The sequence below is a fragment of the Nansenia antarctica genome, assembly GCF_963989245.1.
Source record: "Nansenia antarctica genome assembly, chromosome: 1".
In the NCBI taxonomy this organism is placed as follows: Eukaryota; Metazoa; Chordata; class Actinopteri; order Argentiniformes; family Microstomatidae; genus Nansenia; species Nansenia antarctica.
The window spans coordinates 19571403-19593748 of NC_137674.1; the positions used below are offsets into that span (position 1 = coordinate 19571403).

A 22346-nucleotide genomic window follows, 5' to 3' on the forward strand; every position below is an offset into this window, starting at 1 on the left:
TTTATTATTATTAATAATAATAATAATAATGTTTAGTTTAGTTTATTTATTTAGCACATGATTTTAAATAAAAACACAGTACAAGGAGGGAAGGAAGCCCAGAAGGCTTGTACATAGTTCCACTCCCGAGCCAGGGTTCAATATACCACACAGAACACTTAATACATGTAAATAAGACAAGAGAAACACTTAATACATGTAAATAAGACCAGAGAAACACTTAATACATGTAAATAAGACCAGAGAAACCACAAACAAAATCATATCCATCGGGGCAAAACGGTAGGATAGCACCGAAAAACTGAAAAAAGACACAAGGATACATAGCTCGCTCAGAACACCTCAAGAAAAGGAAAAAGGAAAAAAAGAAAAGAAAACCAATCTATTATAAGAATATTAGAATATGACGCAGGACCAACATGAAATGAACGGCTCACGACGAAATTAAATCATCTTTCAGTTGCTTACATGTACTGTACACAGTTCTGTGAGCAGCTCCGTAAGGATCCCATAGAATTAGAAGGAGAATACTGACTGCACGTCTTACCCATATAGATGAGAATACTGACTGCATGTCTTACCCATATAGATGAGAATACTGACTGCATGTCTTACCCATATAGATGAGAATACTGACTGCATGTCTTACCCATATAGGGCTTGGTCCCTGCTAACGCCGTGGCCCTCTCTCCGTTCTTGATTATCGTAGCGATGTTGAAGTCCGTCAAGTGGCAATGACCTGCACGGAAGGTACGACACAACTCTTCAAGAAAGGCTTTATTCATAATAATAATAATAATAACTTTTTATTTTACACTTTTCCTGCAGACTTTGCAGCTCAAAGTGCTCCAATCATTATAGAATCCTAATTTACTTATTTAGTCATTTAAAGGCAATATTAAAAAGATGGGTTTTTAGTCTTGACTTGTACACATTTGCTGAGGTTGCATCCCTAATGTAAGCTGGCAGTGCATTCCACAATCTGGGTGCATAAAATGAGAATTCAGCCTAATTTAAACTATGCTTTTTTCTTTTCTTCATTTTTGTTTGTTTGTAGTTTCAGTAGTTTAGGCTACTGTACATCTACTGCATGTATCGCACAGACAATATTGGTGCCTCCCTGACAAAATAGAATTAGAGAAATTAAATAGAAAAAAAATAGAAAAGAAAAAAGCATAGTTATTATAAACATTATTCCGTTTCTCAAGAAATAAAACCATTGGTTTTCTTCTACAGTACGTCCTCCGTTTGTGTTTGTGTTTCTGTGTGTGTCAGTGTTGCATGATGGGATGTCAGATACACGTTGTGGCTCTTCCAGATGAATGCCGACGGTTACCGTGGTGATAGGTAGAAGCCTGCAGGATCATAGCTGTGAGTCCAATTCCAGTCTGACATGCTCTCCCTCATGCATGCACACACGCACACACAGCCAGGAACACTAATGGTGAAACCTATCACACATATTTAAATCTGCATGGGATAAAGACATTCCACAGATGAGGCTTCACCTTGCTCATCCAGCAGGATATTGTCTGGCTTGACATCCCTGTGAGAGAGAGAGAGAGAGAGAGAGCGAGAGAGAGAGAGAGAGAGAGAGAGAGAGAGAGAGAGAGAGAGAGAGAGAGAGAGAGAGAAATTGAAAGATATTACCATAAGAATACAGACATCAAGAATACAAATACAATTTTGTACATATTCTAATATAACACTGCCACAGAGCGTTTGCGTGTGTGTGTGTGTGTGTTTGTGTGTTTGTGTGTGTGTGTGTGTGTGTGTGTGTGTGTGTGTGTACGTGCATGCTCCCAGCTCACACGTATGCATGTCTGTGAAAAAGTGGAACAGACTGATTATGTGATTATGTGTGTGTGTGTGTGTGTGTGTGTGTGTGTGTGTGTGTGTGTGCCAGCACTGTGCTTCCTACATCTCAGCCCTGGCCAGGCGTATCAGGGAACATGGCAAGTCCATCCACATCCCCAGGAGGGTCTCACAGGTTTCTCCACACATGCTTATTGCCGTGGAGAGCACCCATGCAGTGGGGACAGACACTAACAACAACACTCTGATGTTTACAGTTAGCACAGCCACCTCCAAGCCCTCCACAGCCAATTAACAGAGCCCACACAGTTAGCAATTATGCCAGACACCAAGTGTGAGTAACACATTTAATCCCTCGGCTCATACAGCAGCACTACACTAACATAAGAAGCCTGCGCTCTCTGAGGCTATGCTATGCTAACATAAGAAGCCTGTGCTCTCTGAGGCTATGCTATGCTAACATAAGACATCTAGGGCCCTATTATGCACTTCTTAACTTGCCGTCTTAAGTCTTAATTAAGACGCACCGCCAGGTTAAGACCTACCGCCACCCTTATTATGCGGTTCATACGCGCTACTGCTATTATGCAGGTGTCGCTAGGCGCCCACACATAAGACGTAAGACTCCCGTGCATATATTACTCATTGTGGGAGTGTTCATATGTTAATGAAGTGCTGGGGGTAGTGGTGGTCTAGTGGATAGTGAGTTGGACTTGTGATCGGAAGGTTGTGAGTTCAAATCCCGCCTGAAGCCACACCACTACTAGTGTGCCCTTGGGTAAGGCACTTAGCCCTCAGTTACTCCAGGGGGAATGTCCCTGTAATTTGTAATTGTAAGTCGCTTTGGATAAAAGCGTCTGCTAAATGGCAAAATTAAAATTAAAATTAAAGTGCGCTAGGCGCCCCTGCTATTATGCGATCTGACTTTGCGCCTAGCGCTAAGAAGTGGTTTGAAAAGTTCTTAGGCGCTAGTCGGTCGGCGCGCATGGAGGCGCGCTCGTGTTTCAAAACGTGCATGAAGTCTAGCGCCTATGAACTGCATAATAGCATAGCGCTTATGACTTAACGCAGCCGGTTCTTAAAGGGAATGGCACCTGGCACGCTGATTGGGTTGATTGAGAAGACGCCCAAAACACACCCATGACTAATTTCTGGGCTTAGCGCCGGGTCTTAGGCGCCCACTACCGCACGCATAATAGCAAAGTGGCCTTGACCACGCCTCCACGTCTTAAGTTTAGATCTACCGCCTCGTCTTATTGCTTAAGACTTATGAAGTGCATAATAGGGCCCCTATGCTCTCTGAGGCTATGCTATGCTAACATAAGACATCTATGCTCTCTGAGGCTATGCTATGCTAACATAAGAAGCCTGTGATCTCCAAGGCTATGCTATGCTAACATAAGAAGGCTATGCTCTCTGAGGCTACACTAACATAAGAAGGCTGTGCTCTCTTAGGCTAGGCTATGCTAACATAAGAAGGCTGTGCTCTCTGAGGCTATGCTACCCTAATAAGAAGGCTGTGCTCTCTGAGGCTATGCTATGCTAACATAAGAAGCCTGTGCTCTCTGAGGCTATGCTATGCTAACATAAGACGCCTATGCTCTCTGAGGCTATGCTATGCTAACATAAGAAGGCTGTGCTCTCTGATGCTATGCTACACTAACATATGATGCCAAGCATTTGTATGTCTATACTACACCGAGAAACCCCGGTTAATATAACTGGCGTATTTCTCTAGAGATTTCAGAGAAAATGCATTCCTCGCCGCTAGCAGGTGGTCCGATATGAAAGCTCCTACACCCCAACTGTCCATCGCCTCAATGGTCATACAACTGCAGTCTGAGTATTTCACTTTGAACACTAGTTTTTTTGATAGGCGTAGGAAGCGTAGATCCCAGAGGGATAAGACATGTCAAATGGATTTCCAACGCTGCAGACTCCAGCAGGCCGAGACAGACAAGAGCGAGGTAACACATAAAGGTGTTCATTGTGTAGTGAAAGTGAAATCCATTTCCTGCACTGAAATGGACGTTTGTCTCTCCAGCGCAGATGGAGTAGAGAGGGGAGGACCACATTCTTCTTCTTCTTCTTCTTCTTCTCTCCGACTAATTTTACCTCCTAGGGCATTGCTGCAGCAGACTGTTGCTAGGAGACACTTCTTCCCCCAGTTGGTGCAACAATATAATTGTATAGTATTCTCCTGTCAAAAAACCACCGTGTGGAACCAAATTGTCGAGCCGGAGACGGCCACAGATACCCAGGGATGGGATTACGGCTCTGTGAGCAGACACAATGGTGTCAGAGGGAAAGCAGCCGATGACTGCTGGCTCTCCCACACCAAGCAACGGGCTGAGGGCTAAAACTCACTGAATCTTTCCAATTGACCTCATTGGCCTATTTAGATCATGGTGGGTGCACATTAGTCAGGCTGCCAGGGAGAGACAAACGAATGAATTACTGAATTAAGAAAGGATGAGAGTGTGATAACCTTGTTGTGTTGGAGTGATTGTGGTGGGTTTGTGGTGGGCACGCACGCACGGGCACACACGCACGCACGCACGCACGCACGCAGACACACACACACACACACACACACACGCACACACACACACACACACACACACACACACACACACACACACACACACACACACAGAGCAAGCAGAAAAAAGGCCAAAAGAGGCCATCTGTCAGTGTTCTACAGGGACATGTAGCACTTCAATACCCAGCAACGGCGCTTAGTTACTGTGCTGAGCAGTCAGCATATTACAACTAAAGCTCTGGATCACAAGTAATTTCCTGCTGAGGAAGATTGATGCTTACAATTACAATAACAGACACGAGGGCTATCTTTAGCTAGGCCAAACAAGCATATGAAAGGGGAATGCCCAGGTGCTCAATACACTTTCAGCAAACCAAAAGGAACAGACGCAGCCCTGTTTGTTCTTTTGAGAGATAATAAAACGAATAAAAAAAGCAATTTGATAGCAAGCCCACAAACCACTGGGGCTACATTTACAGGTCTGATGGACAGGAACTGGGGTGGTCTGACAGAAGTGCTCTGTGGGCTTGGGACATAGGGGCTGACACCCTGGACAGGGAGAGGTCAGGGGAGGTTAACAGCCAACAGCCGCAGGTCAAATGTTAGCTGACCAGTAGACTTAGTAAAAATGTTGCAATATTACATTTTTCAAGAGAGATTTGGTTATATTTGTATAATATAAACAAATATAAATATTGTATTTTAAAACAATACTGTTTAATACAGTACTGTACTTTTTACTGTATTTTAATAACATCACAACTCGCTGATAGAACATCAACATGCTAAAAACACACAACTACACATAATTAGATGATCACACAGTCCTAGCTTTTGAACACATCCTAAAATTAAAGTATGTTTACACGCCATGTAAACCGATAGCCGATTACCGATAGCCTCCGGACAACAATAACAATGAATCCATTCCACAAAGTATACATATTAAGAGAGCTATTTATAGCGGTTTGATGTATGCGAGAGTGGTTTACGGTTTCACCAACTGCAGTCACAAATGTGCCTCTTAGGCTTGACGACTGGTATAGGAAAGATAGAAATGAAAGTAAAAGCTATGAGAGCTGTACCAGCTGTAGCCCATATATGCATTGTGCACATATTATGTGCTTATACGACATGCGTGAAGCATTTCTGCGACACGCGTTTCTGTTCACTGTTTTCATTGCCTCATTGATGTATGCCAAAACCAGATTTAATGACCCCACAACACAGATTTGTAGCAATCCGGGGCTTCCTCAAACTGTTGCCATGTTCTCAACTCTGCTCGCCATGAACAAACATTTGAGCAAGAAGCAACTGTGTTCCAGACCAACTCCACCTCCGACTTTCAATGAAACACAGGATAAACCGAAAAACTCACTAGTGAACCGTGGAAGGCGAACCGTACCGTCCGTTATAAAACCGAGAACCGTTGCACCCCTACATGTCACCCATCTCATCTTCATCTTTCAAGATTTCGCTCTGGATTTGAGCTTGCTCTTTCTGTGAATGGGTGTCCAACTGTGCCAACTGTGTAGCAAGATGAGCCTTCTGAATTGGCACCTAAAACGCTGTCAAAACGTTCATTTATCATTTCGACCGCAGCAGAAAAACCACGGCACATAAAAAAGGTGGAGAAAACCAAAAACACTGCACACAACTCCAAATCACAGTAATGCCTATTCGCACAGGACCTCTGTGTTTGGCGAAATATGGTAGGTAATCACTTGGAGGCACTCGAAAGTCAATTTAAAAAGTACTTTTCTGAGACAGTCCTGGAGACAGGACAAGACATGGATACATTTTCCATTCAAAGACAATACACCCGACGGCTCAAACCTGACAGCCGCTGAGGAAGAGCAGCTGATCGACCTATCCACACCACAGACAGTACAAGAATGTGTATACGTCAAAGCCTCTCACCCAGTTCTGGATCCATTCCCAGAAATATTTCCCCCAACTGACAGCAAAGGCCATGGTGAGCCTCTTGCCTTTTGCAACAACTTATCTTTGTGAAAGTGGATTCTCCTCCCCCACCTATACTACCTGAAGAGCAAATACCGTTCCAGACTGCAGCTTGAGGATGACATGATGCTCTGCCTGACAACCTCCATCCGAATAGACAAGCTGTGTACCACCCACCAGGGCCAGTCATCTCACTGAGGGAGGCATACCTGGCTTCCTGAAGCTAAATGTTTAATTATTTAAAAATAATAATAATAGAATATAAGCCTCATCAACAACAACAACAACAACAACAACAACAACAATAATAATAATAACAACAACCAATAATAATTAAGCATGAACTTTTATCAATCATAAACACATATAGGCTAATAACCCAGTATATAAATAGGTTAATAAGGTGAAATAAAAGGTGAATAAAGTAAATTATAGGCCTTAAAATGTGACACATTTCAAAAAAAAAAAAAAAAAAAAATTACAGGTGGTGGGGTCCCTGTTCTATTTGTCTCGTCCAAAGGGTCTTTGGCTGACAGGTTGAAGATGTTTTTCACACCTAACAACCTAACAGGTGCCGTGGAAGGCGGCTGTGTTTGGGTTCGCTGGGCAGAAAGTAATTATTTTATTTTGTTGTTTTTAATTGTGTTTGTAGCTTGGAATATAGCTAGCTACATAAGACATTACTCTATTGTATATACAGCTATTGTTGATTGTTGTCTATATCCTGCTTATTCTATTATTGATTTTGTATTTCTACTGCAATGCCAATGTCTAATTGAACCTGTACCCAAGAATTTTACTCCTTGTATCTGTACATTTTGCACGACCTTCTGAAAAGTATGTTAATTTATGCACTCAACACTTGGTCAGGGCTCTTTTTGCACAAATGACTGCTTCAATGCGGCGTGGCAAAACTCAGTCTGTCAGCCGCAATTGCAAAACTCTGTCTATTCACTTCCATTGAAATTGATAGGTGATGGCTATTCCAACACCTCACTAGTACATCATTTGCATATAGAACGCCGAGCTCTGAAGACTACAGGGTGTGTGGAGTGGGGTGGCTGTAGCGTATTCTGCCCACTAAAGTCCAGCTCAAGATGTACAGATTCATTTCAGTTCAGCACACGAGCACAGGATATAACATAGAACTAGCAGTAGATAGAATAAACGGGCAGGAACGTGAACTGCACTACCCAAACGGAAACTGTTTAATCTACCGCCGTCGGGGAAACGGTACCTCAGTCCTTTGCCTTATGCCAGTTCCCCAAGATTGTTTGGGGAAATAGTTTGGACATCCGCTGGGTTTGAGCCCTGAATAGAATGCAGAGGTGTGAACACGGCAGGGTGTGGGGAGTGGGGGAGGAGTGGGACCTGTGTCCCACTGGTGAAGTGTGTAAATTTGTATCAGCTCTGTATCTACTCCAAGCTGCATATTCACACATATGATATAAAAAACATGACATGAAGAACATGATATGAAGAACATGATATAAAAAACGTGATATAAGAACGTGACAATGATAGTGAATATGATGCCGGTAATGATAGCCTAAATAAAAAATATGAATTTATATTTTAAAGTCTGGCCCCCACAGTGCATGCTTAGAAAAATTCGGGCCCTTGGACAAATGTAATTGGTGACCCCTGGCCTACAGCCATAGTGTCATGGTGAGGTTATTCAAAGGCAGTAATATTGCGGGAGGATATCACTGAAGGCCTAGGTGTAAAATACACAGCCCACCAGTCCAATAATCAATGATATGGTTACACATCGCCTTGCCATACATCACAATGGAGAAATGATCTAACAAAGAAATGGTTACATATAGCTACAATAGCTTGCACTATGTTGTATTAACGTTGAAATAAAGCATCTTCACATGAAACCATACTAACATTATATAATAATACAATGAGCATTCTTGGTTTTGTTAGCTAAGAGGGGATGCTTTATTTCAACGTTAATACGTCATAGCGCAAGCAGGTGATGTGGAGATGATTGCTGTCCTCTCCACGAGCCCTCACCACTGGGGTCCTACAGGGCTCCGTCCTAGGCTAGGGCCCTTATGCCGCTTTGACCATTGACCAGACTGGGACGGCACGGTACAGCGCACATTTGTATCCTACCCTTACCGTACTTTCAGAAACGCTTCTCCATTATACACAACAGACCTGGAGCAAGCCGTGACAGTAGGAGGAGTTAAGTGTAATAAGAGCACTTCACTTTAATAAGTGCCACCATACAGCTCAACGGGGGGAAATGCGTCATGTCAAAATGCAGCACTATCATGCACAGATCAGCCTTAAAACATGTAACGTTAGATATATAACGTTAGACAGGGAGCAATGTATTTCTACGGAAAGGCTGTGCTTGACGCTTCCATTGGACTGATGCCGGGGCGCTCATACAATCTCCGCGTTTGTTGCAGAGGAACAGGGTGACTTTAGAAATAAGTAATTACAGAAAAAGTAAATGAATTTGCAGAGACCGAAATCTGTCTAGATGATCGTGGAGTGAAGATATTATCAAAGCGTACGCGCCTGTCGATCACCCGTACGCTTTGATAATATCTTCACTCACGATCATCTAGTCTGGTCTGGCGCCTGCGCCGTCTGTTGTTCTTCCTGCACACAGGTACAAATATCCGGGATCTAACAGCGTCGTCGTGCTTGCGCAAACAAACCCCGCGAATGTTTTACTTGCTCTGGGCAAGTAAAACGGCGTTACTGTCGAACCCTGCTGTGGACGATGATTATCTAAGGTAACTCGTACCTGTGGATGATGTTTATCTGTAATGTAACTCATACCTGTGGATGATGTCTAACTAACGTAACTCGTACCTGTGGATGATGTTTATCTAGTGTAACTCGTACCTGTGGATGATGTGCTGGCTCTGCAGATAGTCCAGCGCCAGGGTCATCTCACACAGGTAGAGTTTGACGGCGTCCTCGTTGAACTGAACATTCTGCTGCAGGTGGTAGCGCAGGTCTCCTCCCAGCAGGAGGTCCACCACCATGAACATGTCCTCCTCGTCCTGGAAGGAGTACCTGGGGCGGGGAGCAGAGGTGAACGGGCTCAGTCACCTCCTCAGGTGGACACACTCCTATCATCTACAGTAAATGAGCATGAGACATGGACACACACACAGACAGACAGACACAAGACAACATGTTGACCCATATTGCTGGATGCTATATATATACACACGCATACACACATACATACCCCCCCCCCCCCGTGTATTATGTTTATCTGTAATGTAACTCCTACCTGTGGATGATGTCTATCTAACGTAACTCCTACCTGTGGATGATGTCTAGCTAACGTAACTCCTACCTGTGGATGATGTCTAGCTAACGTAACTCCTACCTGTGGATGATGTCTATCTAACGTAACTCCTACCTGTGGATGATGTCTATCTAACGTAACTCCTACCTGTGGATGATGTCTATCTAACGTAACTTCTACCTGTGGATGATGTCTAACTAACGTAACTCCTACCTGTGGATGATGTCAAACTAACGTAACTCCTACCTGTGGATGATGTCTAACTAACGTAACTCCTACCTGTGGATGATTGGTCTATCTAATGCGGATGATGTCATTGCCCTTGATGTGAAGGAGTTTCAAAGTTGGTTTAAGAGACACAAACGGGTCAAAGATCTGTACGTTGAAAAGGGCCAGGCTGAGGCTTGTTGTGACAAAGCCAGTGAGAGGCCATGTGGACCGGCCGGGTCTGGGCTGAGCTGGGCCAGCAGAGAGGAAGGCTACCGGTTTGGAGAGAGTCCGAGAAGCAGGCTGAAATAATCAGGCCATGATGACAAATGAGCCTAGGGATGCAGAGAGAAGGAGAGAGGGGGAAAGAGAGAGAGAGATAGAGAGACTAGGCTCTGAATCTGATCTGTAACATTACTGTGGCCTACATACAGTAGACTTGATAGAGACAGCTTGGGTCAGGCTGGCCGAGTGACTCGATCACAAGACACAAGCCGGGTCCCTCTGAGGATTCCTCTGAACAATGCGGTGAGTGAGCTCTGCTTCTCGCCTCGTGGTCTCTGTGGCTGGTCCCCTAAACACACACCCCACCTCCACTGACCTTGTTTCACGAGGTGGACTTCTGAGAGACGTCCTATAGCAACTTTGACGGCGGACGGTGGTTCAGAAAAGTTCCGGTGACGTTCTGTGTCCGTTACGGAATCATTCAGCAAGAAAATTAAAAATTAAAAAAGGATATAGCTGTCTGAGGATATATACAACAATCTGTGGGTAACAATTTTCAACTGAACCTGTACTCCCACGATGGAAAGCTCAAACTCATTATGGCCTTTGAGTTCAGGGTAAAGCCCCTCTGTCTCCTACGGCCTCGTTCCGCCATTCAGACCAGGAATCGATATTCCTAATGGACACATCTATCCTCACCAATACTCTCTCTCTCTATCTCTGATGGAGGGGATGGGACAGGGAGAAGGGCATGCTTGGAAGCTCCCAGTCCACTGATGACTCACTCTTTGTGCCAGGCCTTGAATCCTCTTTAAGAAGAGTTCCGTACTCTCAAGCCGTAGCTCATAGACAGCAAACTATCACATCACAGCGCTAACTCGTCCACTTCTCTCTCTCTCCCTCTCTTGCTTCATTTATCCACTTTGCCTGCCGGGCCTTGCATTTGATCAGGTTTCGTTGTCTCATCTTCCCCAGTGAGAATTGGTTTCGGTGTTCAAGAGTGATTTGTTGTGATGTAACTCTTAAGGCGAAACGATGCTCTGATAATGATCTCAACACCGTACCATGTAAGGGATCAATCTCACTACTACACCCTAATGCTTGAAAATCCCAGCATGTATGTAAACACTACGTCTGAGCAGAGTCATGTGACCTCTCCAATCTAGGGATACAGATTGATCTGGGGAGAGAAGGGAGAGGCATCAACACATTCTGTATGCTATAAAGGCTTATAGTATTTTAGTTGGGTTTTATTTCATGCTACAGCTGCTATTAATTTTCAAGGTAATCCATTTCTGTATCCACTCCTACACCTCATATCTTGAGCAAGTGAATGGTCACAGCAATTACTGTGTGCTGCAGCAGACACAACATCCTCCAGGCTTAAGCAGTCTTTTCCTCTTGATGGGATGGAGCGCCTGCCTTTACAGGTTTCCACTAATGAATTTCCCCTGAAGCCTCTTCAAAGAAATAGAATTCAGGACATCCGAAATAAAGGAAACCTCAAAATAGAAAGAGAGAGAGGGGAAAAACCCCACAAAGCCTCTCAGAATCAATGCCCAAATCCCTTCTTAACACCGTCTTTTACTCCCCTCTTCTCTACTTCTTCTCGCTCTGTCTCCTGATTTCAGGAATCATTACTTTCACTGACAGCTTTTTCTCCACCTCTCTCTTTGGCGTTGTATCAATGAAACAACTCCTACAAAGCTTAATCAAAGCTGTCGTTCTCATGAGTTGCAGCCTCTGATGTTTACATTGGGGAATATAGGCAGTTTCCAGAATTCCCTTCTGGTTTATCTCGTCCATCAATAATGGATCTTTTTGCTCAAACACTTGAGCCAGAACACATAATACTCTAGTTGACATGCCCAAGGATAGTGCCAATGTGCTGAAAGTCACCAGGGAACTTATTCTCTTCAGCATGCCTATTGCCTACACACTAATTGCATTGTACACCGTCACCGGATAAAATGCAATATCATTCCCATGAACTTAAAAGCAGGAACAAGAAGACTATTCTAGAAGACCTATTTCCTTGCAAATATGCACACTAGTAGTCACTGTGAATTAGAGAGCAACCACAAACCACCCCTCTACAAACCCAATACTGATGTCCTTTACTCTGTGCTGCTGTCTTCATTTTCTCAAGCTTTGGCAGAAACGTCAAGCTTTTTCCTCAAACATGTTCCTTTTCACTGAGTCAGCAGCACGATACAGACACAGCAGGGCCTTAGACATCATCTTCAGACACAACTAGTAAGTATCCAAAATCACCACAGGAGGGCCGGAGCAACTGAAAAAATTGGATTTTGGTCAATGAGAGGCTCCACGGGAAGGCTACACAATGAGGCTAGCATGATTGATGCATTCTATAAAAGTTATTTTGGAAACTCTTCGCCGCTCTCTTGTGGCTCGGCAGTGGACCGGCTGGCAATATTATGGTACAGAAATAGCGCTGCAGGTTTGGGGTCCATGGGTAAACGCAACTGTATATACTGGATCAGCAACAAACATACTGGATCTTTCAGCTACAGTATCTGTTGTTTCCTTTGAGTCGATAGACAGGAACAGCTGTGGCCTCGGAGTTTGCCAGCTTCCCTCCTTTTTGTGGCCCAATCTGGTCAATGTGATGGTGATGGCAGACTGCCGGTTGTGAACGTGCTTCTTGCCCACATGTTTTGACGGTCTTTGTGACGCAGATTTGACAGCTAGCCATATGCTTTTAAGAACAGAGAGATTAATGAAATATCTGCATACCTGATAGTCACTGCAGGTGCAAATGGTAAGCAAAACCATGAAAAGAAACTCCATGCAACATTGCTTACTTAAAATCAACGTGTTCAATAATCACCAACATTTCGATCAAGAAACCTTTTCGTGTGTAAATAGTCACACATACTGTATATGTAAACATATAAACACTTCGGGTGAAGCAGGAGATCAAAATGAAGGAGAAATGATCTGAGAAGGGTATTCCCAGTCAAAGGATACCAAGAGATCATCTCAACATTCTGGAAGCCCTGCTAAGCATCCTGGAGAGGAAGAAAAACAAAGCACTCCATTCAAGAGCGCCTGCCTTGGGTATTGTTAGGAGCTTGTGAGAGTACTTGTTTATGGTTTGCTTCACACTAATATAATATGAGTGCTTTCTGAGATTCCCTCTGAAGTTGACTTGAATACCAGAAAGAGGTGCGATCTGAGCTCAGTAATTCCCACATTGCCATAACGATGATGCCTACTAGTGTATTCATAACTAATGACTTTCCGATGTGCCATAGTTACAGAGATACAGAGCTGAGTAGGAACACTAGCGCGGAGATGGGCTGCAGCCCTGCACTCCTTCAGGGAATTACATTAAAAAAACACACAGGCCTCGCACCACTGCATTGAAAGGCTTCCGTTTATTCTAGTGAGGGAGCTCCACTGGGAGACCAAAAACATCAAGCTTTAATCATCATCAAGAACTTTGGAAGAAACTAACTTGGATATATGACTTTAAAGCAATAAGCTGCCAAGCGGGGTGCCATTCTATCTTTGTTGTGTATCTGCTCATATTCGACACATGATAATATAAATGTAACACTTGGATGTATGAAGTGATTGATGCTATAGCAATTACTCGGAGGAGATAACTGGGTGCAATATCCTTCAACCAATTACACGGGGCTAAAGCGCTTTGGAGTAATATGGTGTGAATACGGTTGCTGACAGCTCCCCCAATTACATTTAGAATGTATGCTGCGCACTGAGGAGACGGATGAATAATTAAACTGGTTCCCTTTGTAGACGGATTGGTGGCACCTGTCATGTGCTTTAAGTGTATTTAAATGTGGCAGATACAGAGACTGTGATCATCTGATCTTGCATTGTGAATGCTGATCAATGCCCCTCTGTCAGCCCGGAACACCTATCTACAGTTGAATGAGCTTGCCTGGGAGACGTCCTGAAGATATCACACCTCGCCTGCTGTCAATTCCTTTGCTATTGAAATGGATATAGTATACGACAACTGGACTCTTCCATTTATGCATCAGATGTGACATATTGGGATCATATTTAAAACTATTAAATTGCTTAATTTGTTGATACTACATTCTAATTGTTTTCTTTGTGCATTAATGTTATATGCTAGATAATGTTGTATGCTAGATAAAGGTTCTAAATTAAAACAGCACAACATAATTGTGACCAGGTTATCACAGTTCATCATTAATGTCTAATGTTCACATGCATTGTTAACAACATGTAGACACGAGTCATCAACATCAGCTACAGCACTATGCGTAAACTCCTTACGATTCCTTGTAAAATAAAATAAATTTGTTGTTAATAAAATGTATTATAATAATATTAAATATATATACAGTATATATAATAACATATTATTATTAACACATATTATATTTAATATTATTATTATATATTTTATTAACAACAAAAAATTAAAGGGTGGCTACTTTGAGGAATCTAAAATATAAGACATATTTAGAGTTATTTCACACTTTATTGTTAAATACATAATTCCTATGTGTTCATTCATAGTTTTGATGCCTTCAGTGAGAATCTACAATGTACCAAATAGTCATGAAAATAAAGGAAACGCATTGGATGTGTGTCCAAACTTTTGGCCTGTATGTATGTATGTATGTATGTATGTATGTATGTATGTATGTATGTATGTATGTATGTATGTATGTATGTATGTATGTGCGTGTGTATGTGCGTGTGCGTGTGCGTGCGTGTGTGCGTGCGTGCGTGCAGGTAGGTAGGTATGTAGTGTGTCTGTCTGTCTGTATCAGGGTTTCCGTTGGCCGATAAATAAAAAAAGAATGAAAAGCAGATGTAATAAAATTGTTGCTGGCCAAATTGTCTGGGAGAAAAAAATAAAGAGAGACCCAAACTCCAAAGGACCCGCGAACAAAGACCCCTGAATCCTGCCGGGTTCATCATACCACATTCAATCATTCAATTGTATTCAATATTATTATGACGTGATGGTCTTTCAAATGTTTGATGTTATAATGGATGTTGGACATCCTCTGTCATGTGGGAAATAGGAATCGGGACAAATAGCCAAAATACAATGAAGTATTCACCCTCCTCCATCTCCATCTCAGAATCGCTCTCTCTTGCTGTTTGATATCGGCTACTGACAACCGTACTGACAACTGTATACGCCCCGTTCTCCAGATCAAAGCTGTTTATCGGGTCCAGGCATGAAGACGCAACAGACAGACTGCGATGTTTTGCTTTTCAATCAATCAAACAAATCAATCTTGTTCTACTTTAGAGACTAATTTATAATCTGTGCAGATGAATTACCATAATCTAAATGACATTTTTGTGATTCCGAGCACGGTGGGGGATGGATGCTCGAATGTGTGCGTACAATAGAGATTTCCCGGTCAATTTCTCAAATGTCCAGTAAATTCAAATCTTGACGCTTGAATGTGTGCATACAATGCATATGGATTTACGGTATATTTCTCAAATGTCCGATGATGATTATATATGTGGTGCAATGAACTTCTGGTGTTGAATGGATAATCCATCCTCTCGGATGAGAAAGGTACCACGACATCAACAACTATTGTGCCTCTACTCTTCCAATCAAACTGTCATCCTATGACACATGGAGGACCATGCATTCCCCCCCCTCAAGAGAGGTAGTCTCCCTGGGCCTCACACAACACGACACAGTGAACAAGTAGCAACATGCAGACCACAGAAACATGTAAAAGTGAAAAAAACACAGGATAGTCACCAGAGGTTTACTAAAAAAACATGTTCAATTTCCTGTAGGATCTCTAGCTCTCTAAAGACATTTCGGACCTCGTCTCTCTCGATGCACTGCTGCTTGTTCATGTACTTCATGGCATACATCTTCTCCGTGTCCCTCTTCTGCACGATGCACACCTGCAAGACAGACAGACACACAACAAAACAAAGACCACAATTATTTATAGAGAGGGATCAGGGATATCATTTGAGAGGTAACTGCAACTTTAATAAGGGTTATGCTCGCACCCAACCGGAAACCCTGCAGGTGCATATCACTCTATGGAGTTACCGTGTGGAATGGGCTAGATGAAAAAATGAAGGAAAGCTCTATATTGCTCTATTTAAAAAAAAAAGGTATAAAGGAATGATTTTCGTTAACTACCAAAAGTATTATTGTTCTCACTTGAAAGTGACGGATAGGTGTAGGACATGATAAGCTTAGGCTTCATCCTACTGCCTTTCCAACAGTGAAACCTGTACTCTTTGTATTAGTTTTTATTTTATTTTATTAAATCATGTTCGAAATAAAGATTCATTCATTCATTAAAAGACCGCTTACCACTGCACCGCAATCTCTGAGAAGCTCACAGACACCGTCGACAAAGACACAGGAGACAGAATCACTCCTTCGTAACGAGCATTGCTCTCTATGAGCAGCACACTAGGCTATTGGGAGAACACACACAAACCCCTTTGTTACTTATACATAGAAAAAAACTCACTAGAATTAAAAAAGAAAAGACCTCAGGTCAGTGTTCTACTCAGACCCTCAGTGTTCTACTCAGACAGACCTCAGGTCAGTGTTGTACTCAGACCCCAGGTCAGTGTTCTACTCAGACCTCAGGTCAGTGTTCTACAGGTCAGTGTTCTACTCAGACCCCAGGTCAGTGTTCTACTCAGACCTCAGGTCAGTGTTCTACAGGTCAGTGTTCTACTCAGACCCCAGGTCAGTGTTCTACAGGTCAGTGTTCTACTCAGTCAGACCCCAGGTCAGTGTTCTACAGGTCAGTGTTCTACTCAGACCCCAGGTCAGTGTTCTACAGGTCAGTGTTCTACTCAGACCTCAGGTCAGTGTTCTACAGGTCAGTGTTCTACTCAGTCAGACCCCAGGTCAGTGTTCTACAGGTCAGTGTTCTACTCAGACCCCAGGTCAGTGTTCTACAGGTCAGTGTTCTACTCAGACCCCAGGTCAGTGTTCTACTCAGACCCTCAGTGTTCTACTCAGACAGACCTCAGGTCAGTGTTCTACTCAGACAGACCCCAGGTCAGTGTTCTACTCAGACAGACCCCAGGTCAGTGTTCTACTCAGACCCCAGGTCAGTGTTCTACTCAGACCCCAGGTCAGTGTTCTACTCAGACCCCAGGTCAGTGTTCTACTCAGACCCCAGGTCAGTGTTCTACTCAGACCCCAGGTCAGTGTTCTACTCAGACCCACGGTCAGTGTTCTACTCAGACCTCAGGTCAGTGTTCTACTCAGACCCCAGGTCAGTGTTCTACAGGTCAGTGTTCTACTCAGACCCCAGGTCAGTGTTCTACAGGTCAGTGTTCTACTCAGACAGACCTCAGGTCAGTGTTCTACAGGTCAGTGTTCTACTCAGACCCCAGGTCAGTGTTCTACTCAGACCCCAGGTCAGTGTTCTACTCAGACCCCAGGTCAGTGTTCTACTCAGACCCCAGGTCAGTGTTCTACTCAGTCCCTCAGGTCAGTGTTCTACTCAGACCCCAGGTCAGTGTTCTACTCATTACTGTGGCCAATAGTAGCTACTCAGCTCTTGCTGCCCACATGAGCTGCTGTAGCAGGATTGACACTTGACACACACACACACACACACACACACATCACATCACCATTAGTTAAAACATTTACGGTTGACAACGTTTTGACAGGATCACAGATGGCTAATATGTTGGGGCAGACTTAGGGACCCGTTCTTCTTCCTCTAAAGAGCCTGAGTCCGAGTCAACTCTCAGCCACACACACCTCCATCTGATACACCGTGTTTACTGATGTCCAATGAGGGTGAAAGAGAGATGTGACCACAGCTAAGACACTCATATCTTGTTTCCGGGCAAATGATACAATCTGTGCCACCCTTAGTGGCTCGGTCTTGGCAGTGATGTCAATATTTGAACACGATTGCCCGAAAACGAGATGACAACTACTTTTTCATTTATTATCTCTTCCATAAAGAGATTCATATCTTACTGATGTCTTTATTTATTCTGTGTCCTACTAGGGGCAGTCACCACAACACTTGTTTTGGTTAAACAGCTGAAGGATGGGGCTGGAGAAATGGGACCACTCTTAAATTCCTTGATATAATACAGAGATTGTTTACAATTTTATTTTGGGGTCAGACAGTTGAACATACGGCATTTCTATTCTTAAAAAGCTCAAGGGCATATTATTGTATATCTATGTCTGCATCACACAGGGCCGTGCACAGACGTTTTGGGGGGCAGGGGCTCAAGCAAACAAAAAGAAGGGCACTCGCCCTTTTTTCAATAGATTGTTTTTCACCGCTTTATTATTAGACGTATTAGTGCCCTGCGAGCGTCACCAGAGCTTACGTTCAGAAGTAGACTGCCTAAAGTACAGCCGAAAATCTACTATGATCCTTCTGCAAGGAAGCGCGCCTTCCTATGTGAGTGCGCTGCACTTGTGTGCACACCGCAGAAATTGAGAGCAGGCTTTAAAAACAGACGGAGCTGGGTAAAGCAAACAACCAAAGTAAGGGATATGATGCTACTTTTTAGGACATGGAAAACAATTCAATGAATGTGCTGGCTGATGTAACATACATTGTTAGGCTACACTATACAGTTAGGTCCATATATATTTGGACACAGACAGAATTTATTTTATTTGATCTGTTTACCAAAACATCTTCAAGTTACAGTTACAGTATATAATGAATATGGGTTAAAGTGCAGACTCTCAGCTTTAGGGTAAGGGTATTCACATCCAAATTGAAGGAAGGGTTTAGGAATTACAGCTCTTTAATATGTAGCTCCCTCTTTTTCAAGGGACCAAAAGTAATTCCTAAAATCCATCAGAGAGATAGCGGGAACATTAGCAGTGGCCAAATTAATAGTTTGGTACATTCTGAGAAAAAAAGAACTCACTGGTGGTCTGGACGTCCATAGAAGACAACAGTGGTGGATGATCACAGGTAACTTTACATGGTAAAAAAAAAAAACCTTCACAACATCCAGCCAAGTGAAGAACAGTCTCCAGGAGGTAGGCATATCATTATCCAAGTGTACCATAAAGGGAAGACTTCACATGAACAAATACAGAGGGTTCACAAGGTGCAAGCCATTCATAAACCTCATGATATGATGCGTTTTTGTGTGACTATGCCAAAATATTGTGTGCCTATCAAATATTGCAATACTCATTGTTTAACCTTAAACATACTTTAAGTGTGTCCACTCTCAGGACATAAACTGACCACTCTTAGTGAACATGCTTTTCTGTAACTGGACCTGAGCCAAATATAGGAACCACGGCTAGTGGGGACCAGTATAGGTTACCAGTGGTCAGCAGCAAGACAGAACAGCATGAACACAGAATAGCCATGTATGGGAACTAATGTCACTATTGTAAGTTACGAGGTAAAGCTATTTCCCTCTCTGAGAACTGTATATAAGCTGTAACAAACATCAGTACTTTGCTTGGCATCTATTTATGCCACAGCCAGGCTCGGCACCAGCCATGTCGTAGCCATGCTTGAAGCTTGGACTTAACAGAGCATGCTGCCTTGGAAACATCTGTACATGGGAATGCAACCCAGATCTGCCTAATACAATGATTACGATTCAACCTTCTCTCTGAGTCATCAACATATAATTTCCGGCCACGTGACCAAGAAAGATCTCCTTATATCAAATGGCGTCACGAACAGGATTATCAAATGGCGTCACGAACATTATATCAAATGGCTTCTAACGAACAGGATGCTAGATTCAGCGAAACAGGTAAGGCACAATTATTTGCTTAACCTGAATTGCTGTTTTAGAACGAATCTCAATTTTTTTCAAAAAGGAGATGTATTGATATTGGAAAGTACTAAATTAAAATAATTATAGTTTGAATAGAAGGCGCTGTATAGTCAAAGACGGTGGTCAAAACACTGAGAGTTAGGATTTATTGAGATTCTGAACTTTGTAAGGAACAAAGCAGAAGTCTATTATGTTTATCTGTAAGGTACAGAAATATATTTATTGTGTATTAAGTTAGGGACAAGACCTTAAATACGTGATTGAAAGCACAGCACTTTGAGGAAAACTAAGTTTGAAAAGATTTGGCCATAATATTTAAAATACTCTAAGAGAAGTTTCAATCAACATAATTGATTACTAAAACCGCATGTCTATTAACATCATGGGAAGCAAACTACTATGTATGGCATGCAGAATGTTATCATTAAGAATGAAATGAATAACAACCATATTTCTGAACCAAGCTTCACAACAGGGCGAGAGTGTTAAAACTCTGACCCTAGGCTATTAATAGAACGGAGACTGCTCCTGTAACCAAACACACACACACACACACACACACACACACACACACACACACACACACATAGAGCTACAACATACAACAAATAGACAAATTTGTCTCATATTGAAATTATCATGCAAATCTGTGTTGATTCAGCAGACATATAACATTTTGATTGATTTAGTGAACAGAGAAATACACATTAAGACTCTAAGACTGTGAAACATCAAAGGAGGACATTTCTGATGGAGAAAACACAATTCAGCAAGAAAGACCTGGAATGTATTCTGACAATGCCTGTCAATTCTATTTCCTGACAGAATCAAGGAAATCAAGAGACATTGAGCGAAGGACTCAGAGACCGAGATGCTGTTAAGATCTGGTCTAAGTTAACCATTGCAGAAGTGGGGAGAGAATGTTGCAGATGCTGAAGGAAGCTATTGCCGGATGAAACAAGAGAAATGAGACAAACTAATGACATTTCAATGTGACAAACAATGGAAATGTTAATTCTTATGATTTAAGACAGAGACATGATGATGACAAGAGAGACTTACACATACTTTTATGTAGTCGTAATTGTTCAATTGTACTGACGCACGCAACTAACAGTGTCATCAGCAGTAAACAGCTGAATTCAACAGCACGAACTTACAAACTTTCTTCTAGGAATTCTAAGGGACGGGAACAACAGTCCAGATAACCCAATTAACAAACTTATGCTTAACATCTGTATTTTTGTTTCCAACTGTTTCTGAGCAGGTTAATTCCACAATCAATTGATGGAGAGCCTAAGATTTTATAGACTTGAGTCAAGAAAAGGAGGGGTGTAGTGTAATGATAATGCTAAAATTGTTTTAAGTTAATAAAACCTATTAACGCTGTGAACAGAGGCAAGAACACATGCAAGACTGATGACCATCAAAGAATCAAATAGCACTCCTTGTTACCAGAAACACAAGGCCGTTCCTTTGATTGAAGATCTACTTCCAGACATTGTTATATTGACATATAATGTACTTTGTATGATGGAACCGATGCCTAATTTATTTCTGATGTGGTCATTCATTGACTTTGTTAAGAACTCCACATGTTTTTCAATAGAAATAATTTACCAGTCAAATTAATCTTACATCATGGGGAAAAAAAAAAAGAGTGAGCTGATATGATGCGTTTTTGTGTGACTATGCCAAAATATTGTGTGCCTATCAAATATTGCAATACTCATTGTTTAACCTTAAACATACTTTAAGTGTGTCCACTCTCAGGACATAAACTGACCACTCTTAGTGAACATGCTTTTCTGTAACTGGACCTGAGCCAAATATAGGAACCACGGCTAGTGGGGACCAGTATAGGTTACCAGTGGTCAGCAGCAAGACAGAACAGCATGAACACAGAATAGCCATGTATGGGAACTAATGTCACTATTGTAAGTTACGAGGTAAAGCTATTTCCCTCTCTGAGAACTGTATATAAGCTGTAACAAACATCAGTACTTTGCTTGGCATCTATTTATGCCACAGCCAGGCTCGGCACCAGCCATGTCGTAGCCATGCTTGAAGCTTGGACTTAACAGAGCATGCTGCCTTGGAAACATCTGTACATGGGAATGCAACCCAGATCTGCCTAATACAATGATTACGATTCAACCTTCTCTCTGAGTCATCAATATATAATTTCCGGCCACGTGACCAAGAAAGATCTCCTTATATCACCTCAAGAATAGAAAGGCCAGATTAGACTTTGCCAAAAAACATCTAAAAAAGCCAGCCCAGTTCTGGAACAGCATTCTTTGGACAGATGAAACTCAGATCAACCTGTATCAGAATGATGGGAAGACAAAAGTATGGAGAAGGCTTGGAACGGCTCATGATCCGACGCTTACTACATCATCTGTAAAACGGTGGAGTCAGTGTGATGGCATGGGCATGCATGCCTTCCAATGGCACTGGGTCACTAGTGTTTATTGATGATGTGACAGAAGACAGAAGCAGACGGATGAATTCTATAGT

General features: G+C 42.5%; 1 protein-coding gene across 1 annotated transcript in view; it reads right to left on the bottom strand.

The window, feature by feature from the left end:
- Positions 1 to 22346, bottom strand: part of stk32c (serine/threonine kinase 32C) — a gene marked incomplete at both ends in the record, with an annotated part of 81273 nt that overhangs the window by 10757 nt on the left and 48170 nt on the right. The window contains 4 exons of the mRNA XM_080533036.1: positions 650 to 739; positions 1509 to 1546; positions 9194 to 9367; positions 15805 to 15956. Of these exons, the coding sequence (XP_080389162.1) occupies positions 650 to 739; positions 1509 to 1546; positions 9194 to 9367; positions 15805 to 15956 (454 nt within the window). The remainder of the gene's footprint in view (positions 1 to 649; positions 740 to 1508; positions 1547 to 9193; positions 9368 to 15804; positions 15957 to 22346) is intronic.